Genomic DNA, 18,786 nt, shown 5'->3' on the forward strand with positions numbered 1-18,786 from the left:
TCTTGGGAGGAGGCTTTGCCGGGCTAAGCGCCCATCAGATGTCCTCTGGGTCCAGGCCTGGGAAGGGGTGCGTGGGCGCCCTGGGCGCTAACTCTGTAAGTTGTAGCTGTTGTGTCGTTATTTAGGGGTCTGAAACGCAAGAGTTGGATTATTTGAAAGGGGGTGCTATCTGGAGGTTGAGAGGGAGGCTGGCACCTGGAAAGTGGTGAGAGGAAGCCGCCCGCAGCCCTGCGGCCCACCCACAGAGAGGGGGTGGGCGGCAGAGCAGTCTCCCCTCCTGCTCTGGGTCAGGCATGTCCTGGACCTCTGCCATCTCTGGCCCCATCTTTTTTTTTTTTTTTCTATTTCTTGTTACTCAGCTAAATTTTTAAAATTAAACTTTCAGTTTTGAGATAATTGTGGATTCACCTGCAGTTATAAGAAATAACACAGAGACCCCAAGCACCCTTTGCCCGTTTCCCCCAAGGGGAACACCTAGCGGAGCTGTCCTACAAGATCACACCACGAGAGTGACCTTGACAGTCAAGACCCAGACGTCTCCTTCCCCACAGGGACCTCCCTGCGTCGCCTTCTACAGCCCACGAGACCCCACCCACCACGGCCCCACCCACCGAGACCCCGCCCCAGAGCCCCGCCCAGACGCAGGTTTCGGGAAACCCTCTTCCAGGCCCCGCCCCGACGCCGTCCTGGGACAGATCCCGGCCCAGACGCACGCGGCTCGGAGCGGTCGGGGTACCAGTGCCGCCTGCGAGACACCCTAGAGGTCGAGGAGAGCAGCGGCCGTCGTGTGGCCGGGGCTGGGGGGCCACCCTGTGCTGATGTGAGCACCGCGGGGAGCGGGCGGGGACTTCTGGAGCGACTCTCACCCGCCCCCCCTGCGCCAGCGAGGCTCCAGCGCTCACCGTCGCGCCGCGCCGCCAGTTTCTCCCCGTCGGGGTCCCCGAGCCCCGCTGCTGCACCCTTTCCGACCCCTGCAGGGCCTGGCGCACCGCCGGGCATGGAGCCCTTCTTCAGGAAGCTGCTGACCTTCCTGTCCTTCTTCTGGGACAAGATCTGGCCGGCGGGCACGCCGCGGTTCCCGAACCCGGACTCCGACGCCGACGTGGAGCCGGAACCCGCGGCAGCGGAGCCCCCCACCGCGGAGCCCTGCAACCCCCCGGCCCCCGCGCAGCTCTTCAGGGCGCTGACTTCACGGCGCGGAGCGCGGAGGACCTGAGTGTCAGACGCGGGGAGAGGCTGCACGCCCTCAGGGAGGAGGGCGGCTACATCCTCGCCCGCCGGCTCGCGGGCTGGCCCAGCACGGGGCTGGTGCCCATCACCTACGTGGCCAAGGCCGCCCCTGAGACGCTCTGGAACCAGCCGTGAGTACCGCCCCCTCTGGGGAGACAGGAGTAAGCCTGGGCACCCGATTCCGCTGGGAGGGAAGGTGGCAGGGACTCTGGCAGGCGTGGTTAAGCCGGGCGCGAGCCGGCTGGTGGGTGTGTGTGCGTGCTGCACTCGCCAGGCCCTCCTGATCGCACCCAGGGATTCAGGCCTGGCATCCAGCAATCTTTGCTGACGGGTCATTCCTTGGAGGGCAGGGGACTGGGGACTGGGATGCAGTTCTGAGTGAGACGGTGAGGACAGTAGTGAGCTTGTGCTGTGACGGGGTGAGGTGGTGACCCGGGGCTGGAAGGGGTGATAAGCTGGGTCACAGAGATGTCTTCGCCCACCCTTCTCACCTGTCCTCACTCACCTGGCCCCCTCCCCCTGCTCTGGGCCAGGTATGGGGCAAACATGGCCCTGGCCTTTGGGATTGCTCCCAGAGAGGCTCATTTGGAGGCTGGATCCAGGTGGGGGAGCCCACCCACTGCCCTGAGTGCCCTCGGCCCCTAGGGCCAAGGCAGTCTACAGGTGGGGAGAGGCTGGCACAGACACTTGTCTGTTTGCATGCCAGTCTGTGATCATGGGGGGGAAGCAGAGGCTGGGCGCTCTTCCAGAGGAGGTGACCTCTCGGCGCAGGCTCAGGGTCCGCAGGACAGGGTAGCCTCCCGGCACAGCTGTGTGCCAGCGCTGAGCAGGGCCCTGCCCTGTGGCTGTGGACACAGTGCCCTGTGGCTGTGGACACAGTACTGGGCCTCAAACGTTCGATCCACGCCCCGGGCGTGGTCCTTCCCCGTCTTTCTCCTGAACGTCTCGGCCACTGTAATCCCTGGCTTCTATTTATTTATTTTATTTATTTTTGGCTGCGTTGGGTCTTCGTTGCTATGCGGGCTTTCTCTAGTTGCAGCGAGCAGGGGCTACTCTTCGTTGCGGTGCACGGGCTTCTCATTGCGGTGGCTTCTCTTGTTGCGGAGCACGGGCTCTAGGCGCACGGGCTTCAGTAGTTGTGGCTCGTGGGCTCAGTAGTTGTGGCTCGTGGGCTCTAGAGCACAGGCTCTGTAGTTGTGGCACATGGACTTAGCTGCTCCACGGCATGTGGGATCTTCCCAGACCAGGGCTCGAACCCATGTCCCCCACATTGGCAGGCGGATTCTTAACCACTGCGCCACCAGGGAAGTCCCATCCCTGACTTCTAGATGGAGGGGGCGCCAGCTGGGGAACCCTGGGGCAGAGACGCCTCTTCCCAGCCCCAGCACCAAGAGGTGAAATGCTGGCTGAGAACAGGCCAGAAGCTGGTTGGTGAACGGGGCCAGCAAAGCGAGGCTCAGCTGCCCAGACCTCGCCCTGACGCAGGCCCCTGGTCTTGCACCAAGCTCGGTCTCTGCCGACCAGCAGCAGGTCTCAGCTTCACTCAGGCCACCTTCAGCATCCTGGGGGCCCCTCAGCATTCCCACAGTCTCCTGGGGGATTTGCATCTGGGGGAAAAGCCTGATTCCCAGGAAGGTGCCTTCTGAGAGGACTCCAGGCCACCACCCCACAGCCAGCCGTTCTGATGGGTAGGGGCCTACAGTCATCCCAGGTGGAGGACGGACCCCGAGAGCAGCTCCTGGAGGCGGCTGGCAGGGTCCTGGGGGAGGGGAGGGGCTGCTGGGAGGAAGAGCTAATGACTGTGTGTCTGGGCTGAGATGCAAGGGCTGCCACACTCGTGGTGTCCTCAGCCCCAGCTACCTGGCTCCTGTCCCCAGGCCGGCGGGCCGGGGAGACCCCTCAACCCCCACAGAGAGGCTCACTGCTCTCCAGCTGCAGGGCCCCCGGTCTTGTCGCCCACTGCTGCACACTCCGGGGACGGGCTCCAAGAACGTCGCGGAAGGCGGGATGTGCGCGGGGGCTGGGCCCAGCCCCCCAGGCCCCGAAGTGGGTCCAGGGGAGGGGTGGGGTGGGAAGCACTGCTGTCCAGGGAAGGCCCCCTGTAGCCCTTCCCGTGGGAGAGGCTCTCCTGGCTAGAGGGTCCCAGACAGCAGGCCCGGCTGCAGGAGGAGCCCGGCAGCTGCACGGGGCTGTGCGTCCTGCTCCCACATCAGTGTGTCCCCAGCCTGCCATCCAGCCAGGGCTCGTCTCGGGAGACCCAGGTCCACAGGTCCTTGACACTTCCCCGCGTGTCTGCTGATTTCCCCCCCAACGTCCCTCAGGCCTGTGCCGCTCTGCCCCCCATCACCCCACCCCTTCCTGCCTCCAGCCTCAGCCCAGACCCCCGACTGACTCCTTCCCTGTAGCCCCCCAGGGTGGGCACAGGCCTCTGTGCCAGGGCAGGCCTGTCTCAGCCGCTGATCTGCAATATCAGATCACCCCAGGCTCCAGCAGCACCCGCCCGCCAGCTTTGCCTACCTGGTCCCCTCTTTGGGGGGCACCCCCACCTGTGTCCAGTCCCCGATGACTCCAGAGGCTGGGCCCTGGGGGCTGGGGCAGGTGTGGATCCCGGACTGGGTCCCCAGTACCGGGAGCCAGGTGTTCCTTCTCCCTCTCACCTGCGCGGAGTGAGCCTCTGGGGCCTGGCCCGTGGTGGGCAGGGCTTGCTCGGGGCTGGGCTGGTGTGGGGACCCCTGGGCCTGCCCTTTGCAGCGAGTACTTCAGTGGCATCAGCCGAACCCAGGCCCAGCAGCTGCTCCTGCCCCCACCCAGCGCGCTGGGGGCCTTCCCCGTGCGGCCCAGCGAGAGCAGCCATGGGGACTACTCCCTGTCAGCTACCAGGTGCCCTTGACCTTGGGGTGGTTGCTTCCCAGGCAGTGCCAGCCCCCAACCCGCCTCGGACCCGACAGTATGCATCACCTGGTTGGGGTGGCGGGAGGGTCAGGGCAGGCTGCAGCCGAGATGTGGCCTCCGTCTCTGTGCCCTCCCAGTCTGGGCCCGGACCAAAGTCCACCACTACAGCATCCCCACAGCAGCCACCGGCAGCCTCTCCCTGCAGAAGGACCAGCTCGTCCCCAGCCTGGAGGAGCTGCTGGCCTATTGCAAAGCCCACTGGAAGCTGCGACAGCCCTGTGAGCCCCAGGTGGGCCCATGCCCACCCCCCTACCTGCCAGGTTGCCCCTCCTGAGACACTGTCCAGCACGCGTCCAGCTGGCCCACTGGGTGCTGCCAGGGGGGGACCTGATGAAGCCTGGGAGCAGGTGCCCCAGTGACTCCTCCACACTCTGATTCATCCCTGTGGGTTATATTTCTTTTTAAAAATTAATTAATTCATTAATGTTTGGCTGCGTTGGGTCTTCATTGCTGTGCGTGGGCTTTCTCTAGTTGTGGCGAGCGGGGGCTACTCTTCGTTGCAGTGTGCGGGCTTCTCACTGCGGTGGCTTCTCTTGCTGCGGAGCATGGGCTCTAGGCGCGCGGGCTTCAGTAGTTGTGGTGCACAGGCTCAGTAGTTGTGGCTCGCGGGCTTAGTTGCTTCACGGCATGTGGGATCTTCCCAGACCAGGGCTTGAACCCGTGTCCCCTGCATTGGCAGGTGGATTCTTTTTTTTTTTTTTTTTTTTGTGATAAGCGGGCCTCTCACTGCTGTGGCCTCTCCTGCCGCGGAGCACAAGCTCTGGACGCGCAGGCCCAGCGGCCGTGGCTCATGGGCCCAGCCACTCCGCGGCATGCGGGATCCTCCCGGACCGGGGCACGAACTTGTGTCCCCTGCATCGGCAGGCGGACTCCCAACCACTGCGCCACCAGGGAAGCCCTGGCAGGTGGATTCTTAACCACTGCGCTGCCAGGGAAGCCCAGGTGTTATATTTCTATGGGATTCTCTGGGGTGGGGGGAAGATGAGGCCTGTAGGATGCCCTCCCACCCCGCCCAGCCCTGTAGAGCGGCCAGGAGGGGAGGGCAGGTTGGGGAAGGCGCCCACGGCAGCCCCAGGCCAGTGCGGAGGTTGTGGGAGGAGATGCCAGTGGGGATGGCGCCACACCTGCGCTGGAGCCGTGGTACCTGCGCCTGTCCCAGGTGAGCGGTCCTGCCGGGGGGCCGGGCAGCCATCTGGTTCCTCTGGTCTCTTAGTGACAGTCCGGACAGGGGCAGTAACGAGCGCTTGTGGATGGATGCCTGCCGCCAGCAAAGGTGCCATTAGGTCTGGAAGCAATTAGGGCCAGGCCTCCGGAGGTCAGCACCCGGGCCCCCTGCCCCGGCCAGGGCCAGAGTTGAGCGTGTGCTGGGGCGCAGGGGCAGAGGGCCAGAGGCCTGGGGCCCCAGGAGCAGCTGCCCACTCTGCCTAGGGAGCCATGGGCAAAGGCCCTGAATGCCCCCCACACCCGCAGAAGCCCCCTGAACAGGACGAGTGGCAGCGACCCCGCTCTGCGTTCACCCTGCGGAGGAAGCTGGGCGAAGGCTACTTCGGGGAGGTGTGGGAAGGCCTGTGGCTGGACTCCATGCTCGTGGCGGTCAAGGTCATCAGACCAGGTGGGTGGGGGCCCCTTGGAGCCTGGGGCAGTGGCGGTGGGCAGCAGGAGCACAAGTATGTGGGCCTCTGGGACTTCGAGGCCCGCACAGCCCAGGAGCTGAGCTTCCGGGCAGGGGACCTCTTCCATGTGGCCAGAAAGGAGGAGGAGTGGTGGTGGACCGTGCTGCTGGACCGGGTGGGCAGGGCTCTGGCCAAGGAGACGGTGGGGTTGGAGCCGTGAGTCTCCCCGCGGCCCTCGTGGGTCACTCCAAGTTGCCCGTCCCTGGGCCCTGCAGGGCGTCTATCGGGACAGAGCTCTGCGCCGCTGTGGCTGGGCTCTGGGTGCGGGCAGGGACCCTGGGCTGCCAAGGAGGGTGTCCCGTGGCTCTGTCTCCCTGCCCCCCCAGTGGGGCTGGGCCTACCATCCTGGCCTTGGGATCCCTGGCCGGGCTTCTGCTGTGTGACATCTGGGGATGGGGGCTGCAGAGGCTCCGGCCCCTCCTCCGTGCCGGGACCCAGAGAAGGGCAGCCAGCTGACAGTGAGTCCAAGGCAGAGCCTGGGCCTTTTGGGGTGTGAAGCCTCGCTCACCTTCCAAACTCCGGAAACCAGCCTGCTGGCCTAGTCAGGGAGCGGGAAGGCCACTGCGACAGGCCCGCCCGGGGGTGGGCCACAGACCTGCGGCCCGTACCAGCACGGCTGCCCGTCGCTGGCAAGGTGGCTCCCAGAGACGACTGTGGGCCTGAGGGCGGCCCAGCAAGCTTGGGCCACAGGCGCAGCCCGGCGTGCGTGTGTCCTCGCGACCCCAGGTGGTTCCCTGAGCTCTGGACGGGAGGGTCTGGGGGGGATTCCCACGGCCCCCCCGTGTGCCTGTGCCGGAGCCGACGCGGGCAGGGCCGCCCCTCCGGGGGGAGACACTAAGCCTGGTGCAGACAGGACCATCTCAGGCAGGGGAGCCGACGCGGGCAGGGCCGCCCCTCCGGGGGGACACTAAGCCTGGTGCAGACAGGACCATCTCAGGCAGGGGAGCCGACGCGGGCAGGGCCGCCCCTCCGGGGGGACACTAAGCCTGGTGCAGACAGGACCATCTCAGGCAGGGGAGCCGACGCGGGCAGGGCTGCCCCTCTGGGGGGACACTAAGCCTGGTGCAGACAGGACCATCTCAGGCAGGGGAGCCGACGCGGGCAGGGCCGCCCCTCCGGGGGGGACACTAAGTCCGGGGGGGGCACTAAGCCTGGTGCAGACAGGACCATCTCAGGCAGGGGAGCCGACGCGGGCAGGGCCGCCCCTCCGGGGGGACACTAAGCCTGGTGCAGACAGGACCATCTCAGGCAGGGGAGCCGACGCGGGCAGGGCCGCCCCTCCGGGGGGACACTAAGCCTGGTGCAGACAGGACCATCTCAGGCAGGGGAGCCGACGCGGGCAGGGCCGCCCCTCCGGGGGGACACTAAGCCTGGTGCAGACAGGACCATCTCAGGCAGGGGAGCCGACGCGGGCAGGGCCGCCCCTCCGGGGGGGGCACTAAGCCTGGTGCAGACAGGACCATCTCAGGCAGGGGAGCCGACGCGGGCAGGGCCGCCCCTCCGGGGGGACACTAAGCCTGGTGCAGACAGGACCATCTCAGGCAGGGGAGCCGACGCGGGCAGGGCCGCCCCTCCGGGGGGACACTAAGCCTGGTGCAGACAGGACCATCTCAGGCAGGGGAGCCGACGCGGGCAGGGCCGCCCCTCCGGGGGGGGCACTAAGCCTGGTGCAGACAGGACCATCTCAGGCAGGGGAGCCGACGCGGGCAGGGCCGCCCCTCCGGGGGGACACTAAGCCTGGTGCAGACAGGACCATCTCAGGCAGGGGAGCCGACGCGGGCAGGGCGGCCCCTCCGGGGGGGACACTAAGCCTGGTGCAGACAGGACCATCTCAGGCAGGGGAGCCGACGCGGGCAGGGTGGCCCCTCCGGGGGGAGACACTAAGCCTGGTGCAGACAGGACCATCTCAGGCAGGGGAGCCGACGCGGGCAGGGCGGCCCCTCCGGGGGGGACACTAAGCCTGGTGCAGACAGGACCATCTCAGGCAGGGGAGCCGACGCGGGCAGGGCCGCCCCTCCGGGGGGGACACTAAGCCTGGTGCAGACAGGACCATCTCAGGCAGGGGAGCCGACGCGGGCAGGGCCGCCCCTCCGGGGGGGACACTAAGCCTGGTGCAGACAGGACCATCTCAGGCAGGGGAGCCGACGCGGGCAGGGTGGCCCCTCCGGGGGGGACACTAAGCCTGGTGCAGACAGGACCATCTCAGGCAGGGCCCCCGGCAGCGACAAGGCAGGGGCCGGCACTGCCAGTGCAGAGGCCGCGGGCCCTGGGAACCCAGCACGCTCGAGAAGGGGAAGGAGGCAGGGTGGTTCGTGGGGGGTGGGGCAAATGGGAGCGATTCCAGAGGTGCTGGATTGGTGGGGGTGGCCCGTGGACCCCACGGGGCTCAGTGCTGGGCAGTGGTCTTCCGTGCAGGGACCCACGTTCCGACGGGGCCTGAGGGAGCCGAGGGCGCAAAGGGCGGGGCGGTTGGCAGCAGAGGTCCCCTGGGAAACTCCGCAGGCCCAGCCCTGCCCTGGCGCTGGGAGCTGGGGTGTGAGAATGCCTGTGCACGTGTGTGGGTGCATGTGCGTCCCCAGGTCCCACGGTGCCAGAGCATGGCGTGCCTGTGGCCCGGGTACACAAGGCGGCCACAGAGTCACAGAACGATGTGGTCCGAGAGAATGGCCACAGAGCCACGGCCGAGGTCGGGGAGGGTTGCTGTACCCACAGGATGGGGGGCTCTGTCCGCACAGACGGGGGACAGTCCGGGAAGGGTAGTGGGAGGGGCCTTCTCCACTTCTGGGTCACCAGGGTCTTTCCTGGGGTCCAGAACTGGCCACTTGGGACATTTGGGGTCGGTGATGGGCAAAGAAGGGGCCTTTGGGTCAGTGAGTGTCCGCGGGCAGCTGTGGGCCGGCGTTGGGGGCACGAGGAGGCAGCGGATCAGGTGGGCTGGGACTTGGTGGGGGGCACAGGCGGGGAGCCGCGCGGCTCAGGGTCCCCCCGCCCCGCAGGTGGTTCTTTGGCCCGATCTCTCTCTCGGAAGCCCTGCACTGACTGCAGGCCACGGGCAACGAGCTGGGGGCCTTCCTGATCCGGGTCAGCGAGAAGCCGGGCGCCAACTGCGTCCTCTCGGGTGCCCGCTTCCCGCCCCTGCCTGCTCCGCAGCCCCACCTGGGCCTGACTTCGGGGCTCCTGGTCCCTAAGCCCTTCGTGCATGCAGAGCCCGGCCCCTCCGGCCTGTCCCCTCCACTGCGCTGTGACGTCCAGGCCCTGCTCTGGGAGCTCTGACCCTCAGTGGGTGCAGGCCCTGCGGCCTGGGTGCCTTCCCCAGGGTCTGGCCGGTTCTCTCCTTTCCGCGTTGGGGGCACCCCTGCCAGTGGGCCTCTCTCAGCGCCTGTTCACAAGCGTCCCCTCCGTCCGGTGCGGGACCAGCAGACCGTTCGCCACTACAAGATCTGGTGGCAGGACGGCCAGTTGCACCTCAACGAGGCTGTGTCCTTCCTCAGCCTACCCAAGCTCGTGGACCACCACGAGGCCCAGAGCCTGTCCCACGGCCTGTGGCTGACCTCGCCCTGCCGAAAGGTAGGGCCCTGCCCCCAACAGGGACACAAACCCTCGGGTGGAGGTGGGTGTGGGTCCTGACTCCCTGACTGGCTGGGGGACCCCTGGGAACACTCAGCCCAGGGACTCTGGCTACGTGGGAACCGTGGTTGTACAGAGCCGGGCGCGGGGGGACGGTGGGCAGGGGACGTGTCCTCCTTTGCCCAGTCACTCTCACCCTTGGGCCAGCTAGAGGTCAGCTGTGCTCCTGCTGCGTCCGGAGTCTCTGGGCTGCTGGGAGCTCGGGCCACGTGCCCCGGCGAGCAGCCAGACGGGAGTTTTGTGTGGGTGGCAGTCAGGCCAGTGTCGCTGGCCCAGAGCAGGTGCGGGGGAGGGGTGGTGGTGGCCTTTGTTTGCAGGACACAGCAGGGGTCAGCCAGGCTTGGGGCAGTCCCTGGGAGAGCCTGGCCACATGCCGGACACTGGGACCCTCCCAAGCAGGACGTGGCCCTACATTTGATGATAGACCAGGGGCTGACTTCCCGAGGATGGGGGCCCCCGCCCCGTGTCCCTGCAGCATGCGCTGGAGCCCCTGCCCCACTGTGACGATTGGGAGAGGCCTCGGGAAGAGTTCACGCTCTGCAGGAAGCTGGGCTTCCGGCTACTTTGGGGAGGTCTTCAAAGGGCTCTGGAAGGACAAGGTCCGAGTGGCCATCAAGGTGATCGTCCGAGGTGAGCGGGCTCCAGGCCGGGGACTTCTGGCTTTACTCACGGGGGTGGGGCAGCCCAGCAGCCCTGGGCCCTGACGCCCTGCCAGCCACTCGCTGCCCTAACTTGGATCACCTGTGGCACCTGCCGCAGTGTCCGGGTGGCATTCTCCTTTCATGCTGTTATCTAAATGCATTTATCTTAAAAGGGAATTTTAAATTCTTCATGTAAATGGAAGGAAATCCATTAAAATAAGTAGATCACTAGAAATCTGAAAAGGTTCATCTAAAATCTTCTTGGGACCCACCAGAGGTTGGGATCGCCCACTTCAGGAACCAGGGGCCCAGGGGTGCAAGGGAACACCCTTGGGAGGGGTTGTTCCAGCTCCACGTCTGGCTTGGGCAGGCATAAACCACATGGGGGTGTCTGTGGTCCCTGGGGTGTGGGGAGAGCAGCTGGTGGGCACAGTGGACCCTTGTGTGAACAGCGGGGGCCAGGCTGTGTCTGCCCTGGCATCCTGGCTTGGGAGCTGGGGCGTCGGGGAGGGCGCCCACATTTCCTGAGCCGCTGCTGCGTGCGGGCGGGGGGATGGGTGGGACAGGGGCTCAGCTCCTCCGAGGGCTGCACCCAGCAAGGCCGCCCGCCTGCCCCGACAGCTGAGCTTCTGCGTCGGCACACGTTCTAGTCGGAGATCCAGGCCATGAAGAAGCCGCGGCACAAGCCCATCCTGGCACTGTGGGGGACCCTGGGTACATCATCACAGAGCTCCTGCCCAAGGGGAGCCTGCTGGAGCTGCTGCGGGGTGAGCGGGGTGGGGGGACCAGAATGACTCGTGCCGCTGGAGGGAACGGGAAACAGGCACAGAAAGAAAAAGAAAACCCGCCCCCGCCCCCCCTCCGCCCCCGCCCCTCCCCCTCCCCGCCCCCCCGCCCCCCCGCCCCTCCCCCCCCCCACCCGCCCGCCTGCCATTCACCAGACAGCCTGGGATTGCTCATCAGCCTTTTCTGTTTTAAGAAAGGATTTAAAATATCTTGTGATAAATGTTACCATCCGTTCATTGCAGGAATTTGACAAAATACAGATAAGAACAAAGACAAGAAAAGCCACTCATCATTCCTACACCTTCGGTGAACTGAGGCCATTTTAATCAAACGCTTGGCGTGGCCTGCCCCCCCCCCCCAACTTCTGGAACACACAGGCCTGGTTCTCACTGCTGTTCTCTCTTCCTAGAAGGCGCTGTCCCTCCTTCTGGTGTTTGTCTGCTTACACACTCACTCGCACACACGCGCTCACACACCACGTATCTCGTTGCTGCACAGACCTCATCATCTATAACAAGCCCCGGTGTTTCATTAAACACCCAAACCAGACAGTCGCAGCCAGTTCGTGGAGGCGCCATTGTATGCAGATGCAGCCCAATTTCAGAGACGCTGAAATGGGAGAAACGTGCGTGCACCGTAGGATAAATGACACCCAGTATGCATATGTGTGTATCTGGGGGTATATTTTATTTTATTTATTTTTAACATCTTTATGGAGTATAATTGCTTCACAGTGCTTGTCAGTTGCTGCTGTATAACAAAGTGAATCAGCCATATGCATACATCTATCCCCATATCTCCGCCTCCTTGCGTCTCCCTCCCTCCCTCCCTATCTCCCCTGGGGGGTATATTTTAATACGGCCACATTTGCAGCGCTTTTCACTTGATCTTTGCAAGCAGTTTCCTGTATCACTAATTGTTCATCAGAAATGAAATCCTGACGGTCTCTGCACCACCACGTGGATGTGCCACGTCCACTCAGGTGCCTGTTGAAACCTTTTGAGGTTTTTAACCGTGTAAATAATGCTGTGATGAACATCTTTGTACATACGTCTTTGAGTTCCTATTGCTTCAGTGTGGATTCCCAGAAGGAAATTCCAAAGGGTATGTATGGACTGTGGTAACTCTGATACCTAACAGCTCTCCACAAGGGCTGCAGTGGGTCCACAGTTCCAATTTTAAACCAGCCCATCTGCCCTTTGTCCCAGCCCCACCCCTGAGCGCAGGAGTCTGCAGAGAGGACTTGGCCCTGGCTGGCCCCACTCACGCTGGCTTCCCCTGGCCTCTGCAGACTCCGATGAGAAAACCCTGCCCATCTCGGAGCTGGTGGGCATTGCAGCACAGGTGGCCGGGGGCATGTGCTACCTGGAATTGCATAATTACATCCACGGGGATCTGGCCGCCAGGAACATCCTCGTGGGGGAAAACAACATCTGCAAAATCGGGGACTTGGGGCTGGGCAGGCTCATCAAGGTAGGGCCAGGGGAGGGCGGAGAGCAGAGGGTGCCGGGAGCTGGAGGTTCCCGTGGGCCTTCCGCCCTCAGGTGAGATGTGGGCTGTGGAGCCCGAGCTGGATCTTTTTTTTTTTTTAATTATTTTATTTTTGGCTGCATTGGGTCTTCGTTGCTGCACGCAAGCTTCCTCTAGTTGGGGCGAGTGGGGGCTACTCTTCATTGTGGTGCGCGGGCTTCTCATTGCAGTGGCTTCTCTTGTTGCAGAGCACAGGCTCTAGGCGCGCAGGCTTCAGTAGTTGTGGCACGTGGGCTCAGTAGTTGTGGCTCGTGGGCTCTAGAGTGCAGGCTCAGTAGTTGCGGCACATGGGCTTAGTTGCTCCGCGGCATGTGGGATCTTCCCGGACCAGGGCTCGAACCCGTGTCCCCTGCATTGGCAGACAGATTCTTAACCACTACGCCACCAGGGAAGCCCCCGGAGCTGGGTCTTAACGGGATCAGGAGGCCCCTGGGAGGGCAGTGCAGGCACTTGCCTGAGTCCAGGACAGCTCCACGGGGCCAGCTCGGGCGCCCAGCGGCTGGGGGCAGCACAGCAGGGCATGGTGCGCAGGTGGCAGGGCGTGGGGGGAGCGGGCCCACCCCTCCCTCGCCCTTGGCCAGTGTCCTGCTTCCATGCTCAGCCTGGCCCAGCAGGCAGGTGATACCAGCACCTCCGGGACTCTCAGTCACACGCTGAGAAGTTGAGGGGCTCCTTGAATCGTGATACCCCAGAGCTAAGCGTCAGCCTTTCCAGTGTGCTCCGCGAGCGGGCCCCAGCGCCACGCCAGCTTGGCTGCTGACCCACCGCCCCTCCCGGTGTCTCCTTGCAGCTCACTTCTGGAGAAACTCTGCCCCTTGTCCTGGGAAGCTCTCTGCTGGGTTTTGCGACTATGGTCCTCTGGGGCAGGGCCTGTTGGGGCGGGTTCTGCCTGCTCAGCTCCAGCAGCACGGGTCCCAGGGAGCCCTGACGCAGTGTGGGTCCCGACCGCACACTTGCCCACCAAGCACTGGGCTCCCCGAGCCTGTCCATGCTGTGGGGAGGGAGGGTGCAGGCGGCCCCCAGGCCCGCCCCCAGCGTGTCTGATCGCAGAACGTCTACCTCTTCCATGACCACAGCATCCCTTACAAGTGGACTGCCCCCGAGGCACTCTCCCGAGGGCATTACTCCATCAAATCTGACACCTGGTCCTTCGGGGTTCTCCTCCATGAGATTTCCAGCAGGGGTCAGATGCCCTGTCCAGGTACTGGGCACCCAGTGTTGCCAACTGCGGGCAGGGCGGGAGGGGGCCGTCACCTGGACACGGCCCCTGCACCATCACTGGGTGCCTGATGCCTTCCAGGCGTCACCGTCCAGTGGGAGGGCGTTAGAAGTGAGTGCCAGGGATGCAGAGGGCGAGGGCACAGCCCAAGGCTTCCTGCGGGAGGGGGGGCGGCACTGGCCTCCCTGCCTCCACAGTCCCTCTTGTCCCGCCCGCCACAGGCACGTCCATGCCCTCCTGAGGTAGAGGCGGGCTACCGCATGCCCTGCCCCCTGGAGTGCCCACCCACCACACACACAAGCTGATGCTCTCGTGCTGGCACAGGGACCCCGAGCAGAGGCCCCGCTTCAAAGGGCTGCGGGAAAAGCTCTCCAGCCTCAGAAGGTACGAGAGCCTGCTGCGTCGGCCGCCTCCTTGCCACTGCCTGAAGGCCAGGCCAGCCCTCGTGAGGGGCCTGAGCAACCTCGGATCATGGGAGTGGGCTGACCCAGATTTACTGAGGATTTGCTGAAGGTACCAACAGCTCCCAGAATCAACCGGACACTCCCGAGAAGGGGCTCGGGCAGCCCTGGGCCCACCTGTTGCCCAGTGCAGCCAGGAGCTGGGACTGCCCCTCCACCTGACACCAGCTCCTGGAAAGTGCTGGGACCTCCACAGCCAACACCTGCCCTGGGGCTCCAGGAGCCAGGTCGCCCCTCCTTCCAAAGGGAGTGGACCTGTCCCTGGTCCTGACCCAAAGCCCACCGGCTGTCAGGACCAGGGCTGAGCTTCCGGGCCATGCGCGGTGGGGACCGAGGCTTTGGCTGCACTCCCTGTGCCCTCTGGCCTTGCCTGAGACCTGGATATAAGGGGGTGTGGACCCCCCAGTCCTCTGTGGAGACAGGGGCACTGACGCCTGCTCCCCGGGGCCAGCCGCTGCTCCTATCCAGCTGCCCCCGGGGGGCCTGGGGGGCCACGTCTGGACACTGTGACCGAAAGGACTGGGTGGGGGTCAGGCTAACTGTGCCTGGACACATTTGAGGGCAGGCAGGACAGAAGGTGCAGCCTTTGGGGGCCACGAGCCACCCAAATGCCTTGGGATGGACTCCCGACCCCCGTGACTTAGAGCGGAGCTGGGGCGGGGTGGCCAGCTGAGCCCAGCCTGCTAACCAGTGGAGACCACCCCTCTAGGCCCCCGCCCTCACACCAAGCCTCCGTCCGCTCCCTCACTGAACTGCCCTCTCCTGACCCCAGGCCCCGGTCAGTCTCTGCCGGCCACTGAGGCACGTGGACGCCACCAGCCTACCCCCCACGCCTGCCCCCAGGAGGCCAGCAGAGGATGAGACGACTCCCCAGCCACACACAGAGCTCCCAAGTAGGACTCTGCCCAAAGCTAGGCTGCCCCGGGTGGGGCCCCGTAGAGCCTCCCACACCCCCTTCCCCTCACCCTTAGGCTGCCGGGGGCCCTGCCCAGAGTGTGCCTTACAAGAGGCTACAGGAGACGCCGCCCTTACTGGAAGGCACGTGGGAGAGCAGGGCGCGTGAGCTGCTCCACACCAGGTTGAGGACGGCCTCCTCAAGGGCGCCGGGCCCCACGTCTGAGGGCTCCGGACCCAAGCCAGAGACCCTGTCTCCTGCCGCGGCAGCAGGGGCCGAGGCGGGCTTACTCCGAGGACCCCGACCTCAGTGGCTGCCCTGGGACTGCCTGCTCTCCCCGGCTCCCCAGGATAGCAAGGCACCCCACCTCTTCTCAGATACAAGGCTCCACACTCACCGGAGCTGTCTGCCCACGTGAACCGGAGCCAGATCTCGGAGGTGGCCCGCTAGGGAGGGACCCCAGGAGGGCCCAGGAAGTGAGAAGTTTGAGGGGTTGGTGACTCCTCCCGCGGGGGTGGGGGTGGCATGGAGCTCACACACACACACCACGTGGCTGCTGGCTGCTTGTTTATTTTCTACTCGGTGCAAGGCACAGGTTAGAGGGTGCCGGGAAGGCTCTCATGTGGCTTGGACAGTAAAGAGTGGAGTTCTCTCAACTTCCTTTTTGGTGTTTTGCTGTTTTGATATTAAAAAACCAACTGCTTGTGTTGGCTGCAGCCTGATCACTCTCAGGGAGGGGAAGGAGGGGGGCTCTGATGAGCCCAGCGCCTGGGGAGGAAGCCCGCCCGGCAGCTGGTGGTGGCCACTCAGGACGGGGGCCTGGAGTTGGTTTGGCCAGGATGGCCGCCAGGCTGCTGCTTCCCCACGGCTTCCCGAGCCAGGTCACAGGTGATCATGCCGGTGGAGGCCTGGGCTGGTTCTGAGCTGGAGGAGAGCACGTGGTCAGAGGCTGCTACCACCTGCCCCCCCCCCCCACGGCCCCCAGGAAGGTGGACTCACTGCTCTGGGGACTCCAACACTGTGGCCATGAACGGGAGAGTGGACTTCCCGAAAAAGAAGCTGGCCCACCAGTGTCCCGGGTCAGCTCTGGGGAGACCTGAGAGAAGCAAAGTGAGGTCACGGTACTGTTACCCACCCCCTCCAGTCAGTCCCTGGGAACAGCCAGGGGTGGACCTGCGCTCACCGGGGTGGCGGGGGATGCCTTCCCCAGGGTACTCGGCACTTCCGCAGGAGCTGTTACTGGAAGTGGAGCCCAGGCGGCCTGGAGAGAAGAGGCCAGGTCAGCTCCACAGGGCACTGAGCCCCCAGCCCACCGGACCAAGGGCTGGCTTTGCCTGCAGCACAGGCAATGCCAGGGGTCCTTAGCCGCTCACTCCCCACTCGGATACGGATTCTCAAGGAACTGGAGCTGACACCACAAGCTGGGTGGGGGAGCCCGGGTCAGACTTGGTGGGGGGGCGGGCAAGGGGCTTACTTACGCCGGTAGTAGTCGTGGGTGGCCACGAGTGAGCCGCTGGAGGGGATGGCTGCCATGCTCTTGCTTGTGGGCTGGTGGAAACCTGCGCACGCGGGGGTCGGGGAGCCCCTTCGGTCACCGCTGCCTCTCGCGAAGGGCACTCCCCACCCGGACCCCAGGGTCAGCCGCGTGGGTTCTCGGGAGGGGCGGACGCCAGGTTTGTTTACCGAGCCGAGGCGGGGCTCCGGAACTCCGGGACCGCCCTCTCCGCGCGGGCGGCTCTAACCAGCCCGAACAGGCCGCGCGGGACAACAAAGGCGCTTTGTGCGCGGGGCCGCCGGCCTGGGGCTCCGGGAAGCGGCCCTGCCTGCAGCCGGCGCGCTCCCAGCTCCGCGCCCCGGGCCCTGCCCGCCGCCCCCTCCCACCCGCGCTCTTCGGTCCTCCCGGACGCCGGGCGGTCCGCCCCGCCAGCCGTCGCTCCTATTCGGGCCGCTAGACCCCACCCACGCGCCGCCCGGGCCCTCACCTCGGCGGCGACCCCTCGCGGGCCTCGGCGCTCGATCACGGACGGCGGGAACCGGGTCGCTAGGCCACTGAGCCCATCGGCACAGGAGACCGCGGCCGACGGCTCCACGACCCAGACGCGCCGGGCACGCACGCGCGGACGCGCCCCCTTATATGGCGGCACCGCCCCGGGCCCTGCGAGCCCCGCCCCGATCCAGGCCCCGCCCCAGCCCCGGCGAGGCCACGCCCCTGCTAGGCTCCAGTCCCGCCCAGGACCCCTGCGAGGCCTACTAGGCCCCGCCCCAAGCTCAGCCTGGCCCCGCCCCGCCCTGCCCTGCCCCGCCCCCGTGGCTTGGCCCTAGCTGGCTGCCCTTGGAGGAAGTCCAGCCCTGCAGCGTCCGTCCGACCTGGGCTGCCTGGGCAGCGCATCCAGGCCTGGCCTGGGCTTGGGGTGGTTAAATAACCGCTGCCCCAGTCCTAGAGCAGGGCCTGTCTCCCTCCCACCTCTCGTCCCACCTTCCCGGGCCCTGGCCATCCTTTTGGACCCAGGCCTGCTGCTGGTCCAGCCTGTCTCCACCTTTCCAGCTCCGTGGAGGCGGCGGGGGTGCCGGACGGTGGCCCCTGCACTTCCGGTCTGTTTCTGCCGCTGCCCCCAGTCCTGGGCTGAGCCCCGCAGGCCCAGCCCTCGCAGTGCCCCTCTGCTCTGGCCTTCTCTGCTCAGGATGGGGCACTCCCCACTCTCACCCATACTGGGGGGACATCTGCTCAACCAGACGTGGGCCCCCGCCAGCGGGTGCCCTCCCCCAGCTGTCGGCCTGGGTGCCACCCAGAACGAGCTGTGTGCCTCTAGCTTTCCAGCCCTTCAGGGACCTCATTGCAGGTGGGAAGCTGGGGAGCCCACCCATGTCTCCCTCACAGCTCTGGGGGCTCTGGAACCCACTCCCCGTTCTCAGTGCCAGCTTGCATCCAGCTGCTTGCAAGGCATGGGTGGGGGAGGAGGGAGAGAGGAAAGGAGGGCAGGCAGAGGGGAAGCTTATGTCAGTGGGTGGGGTAAAGACCTCTGTTTGGGGATGTCACCAGTAGCTGGAGGCGAGGCCCCCAGTTTTGGGCAGCCCCAGAATGTTCCGTGCAGGGCCTGGGCCCTGCCACACCCTGGCTCTTCAACCGGGAGGGGGACTTCCTTTCCAATGTGGAAATTGGCCTTCCGCGCCCCGCCCCCCCGACCCCTAGCCTCCCTCTGTAGGGAGGGGAAGTCCCCCTGTCCTCTCCCTGGCTCTTTGGCACTAGGCCCTAGCTGGGCAGTCTCGCCCCTGCTGGCTGGGAGGGTCTCAGGAGATCTGTGGTGGCTTCGGTGGGGGGCCATCAGGAAGATCCCATAACCCCCTGGGCTGGGCCCTCTATATCCTCACACCCCCTCAAGGACCCCTCCAGGATTCCTGAGCCTCAGTCCAGCTTCTCACTCAGGAGACGGACAAACTGAGGCCCCAGGAGGGGAGCAGCCTTGCTGCCCCTGAATGTAACCCTTTATTGGGCTGTGTGGGGGTCAAAGCTGCTGACCTCCTAACTGCGACCTGGCTTGGGTTGCAGTGTGGCCAGGGGACCCTGGAGGAGGTGCAGCTATACCTGGCCCAGGTGACTCTCATTCCTTCTCGGCCTTCCCCGTCTCTTCCTGGTGTCCCCATGGACTGGACCTCTGCTGGTCACCGGGAAAAGGACGGTTCCAGCGTCTCTCCCTGCCACCCATCCAGCCACATCTTTCATGGCTTCCAAGATGACCGTGGTTCACAGCGAGGGTCAGCTGGATTGCTCATA

At 65.3% G+C, this 18,786-nt stretch overlaps 2 protein-coding genes across 2 annotated transcripts; one reads left to right on the forward strand and one right to left on the reverse strand.

Annotated features, from left to right (window-relative positions):
- The first annotated feature begins 712 nt into the window (after positions 1–712).
- PTK6 (protein tyrosine kinase 6) lies at positions 713–15,432 on the forward strand. Its single transcript, XM_060032861.2, is given in 17 exon segments — positions 713–1,181; positions 1,184–1,361; positions 3,982–4,106; positions 4,263–4,395; positions 4,443–4,473; positions 5,653–6,011; positions 8,852–8,970; positions 9,259–9,422; positions 9,958–10,035; positions 10,037–10,112; positions 10,745–10,822; positions 10,825–10,890; positions 12,201–12,382; positions 13,490–13,666; positions 13,901–13,948; positions 13,951–14,103; positions 15,091–15,432. Coding segments are annotated over 17 exon segments (2,493 nt in total). The 5' UTR covers positions 713–997.
- Positions 15,433–15,564: 132 nt separating this feature from the next.
- Positions 15,565–17,133, reverse strand: PPDPF (pancreatic progenitor cell differentiation and proliferation factor). The gene is made up of 5 exons (XM_060032612.2): positions 16,997–17,133; positions 16,493–16,573; positions 16,198–16,275; positions 16,014–16,110; positions 15,565–15,938 (listed from the first exon to the last, which is right to left on the reverse strand). Exons 2-5 carry the CDS (start codon positions 16,545–16,547, stop codon positions 15,821–15,823), a joined length of 348 nt encoding a protein of 115 aa, XP_059888595.1. The 5' UTR covers positions 16,548–16,573; positions 16,997–17,133; the 3' UTR covers positions 15,565–15,820.
- Between the last annotated feature and the right edge of the window lie 1,653 nt (positions 17,134–18,786).

Source organism: Delphinus delphis, chromosome 15 (genome assembly GCF_949987515.2).
Source record: "Delphinus delphis chromosome 15, mDelDel1.2, whole genome shotgun sequence".
Taxonomy (NCBI): Eukaryota; Metazoa; Chordata; class Mammalia; order Artiodactyla; family Delphinidae; genus Delphinus; species Delphinus delphis.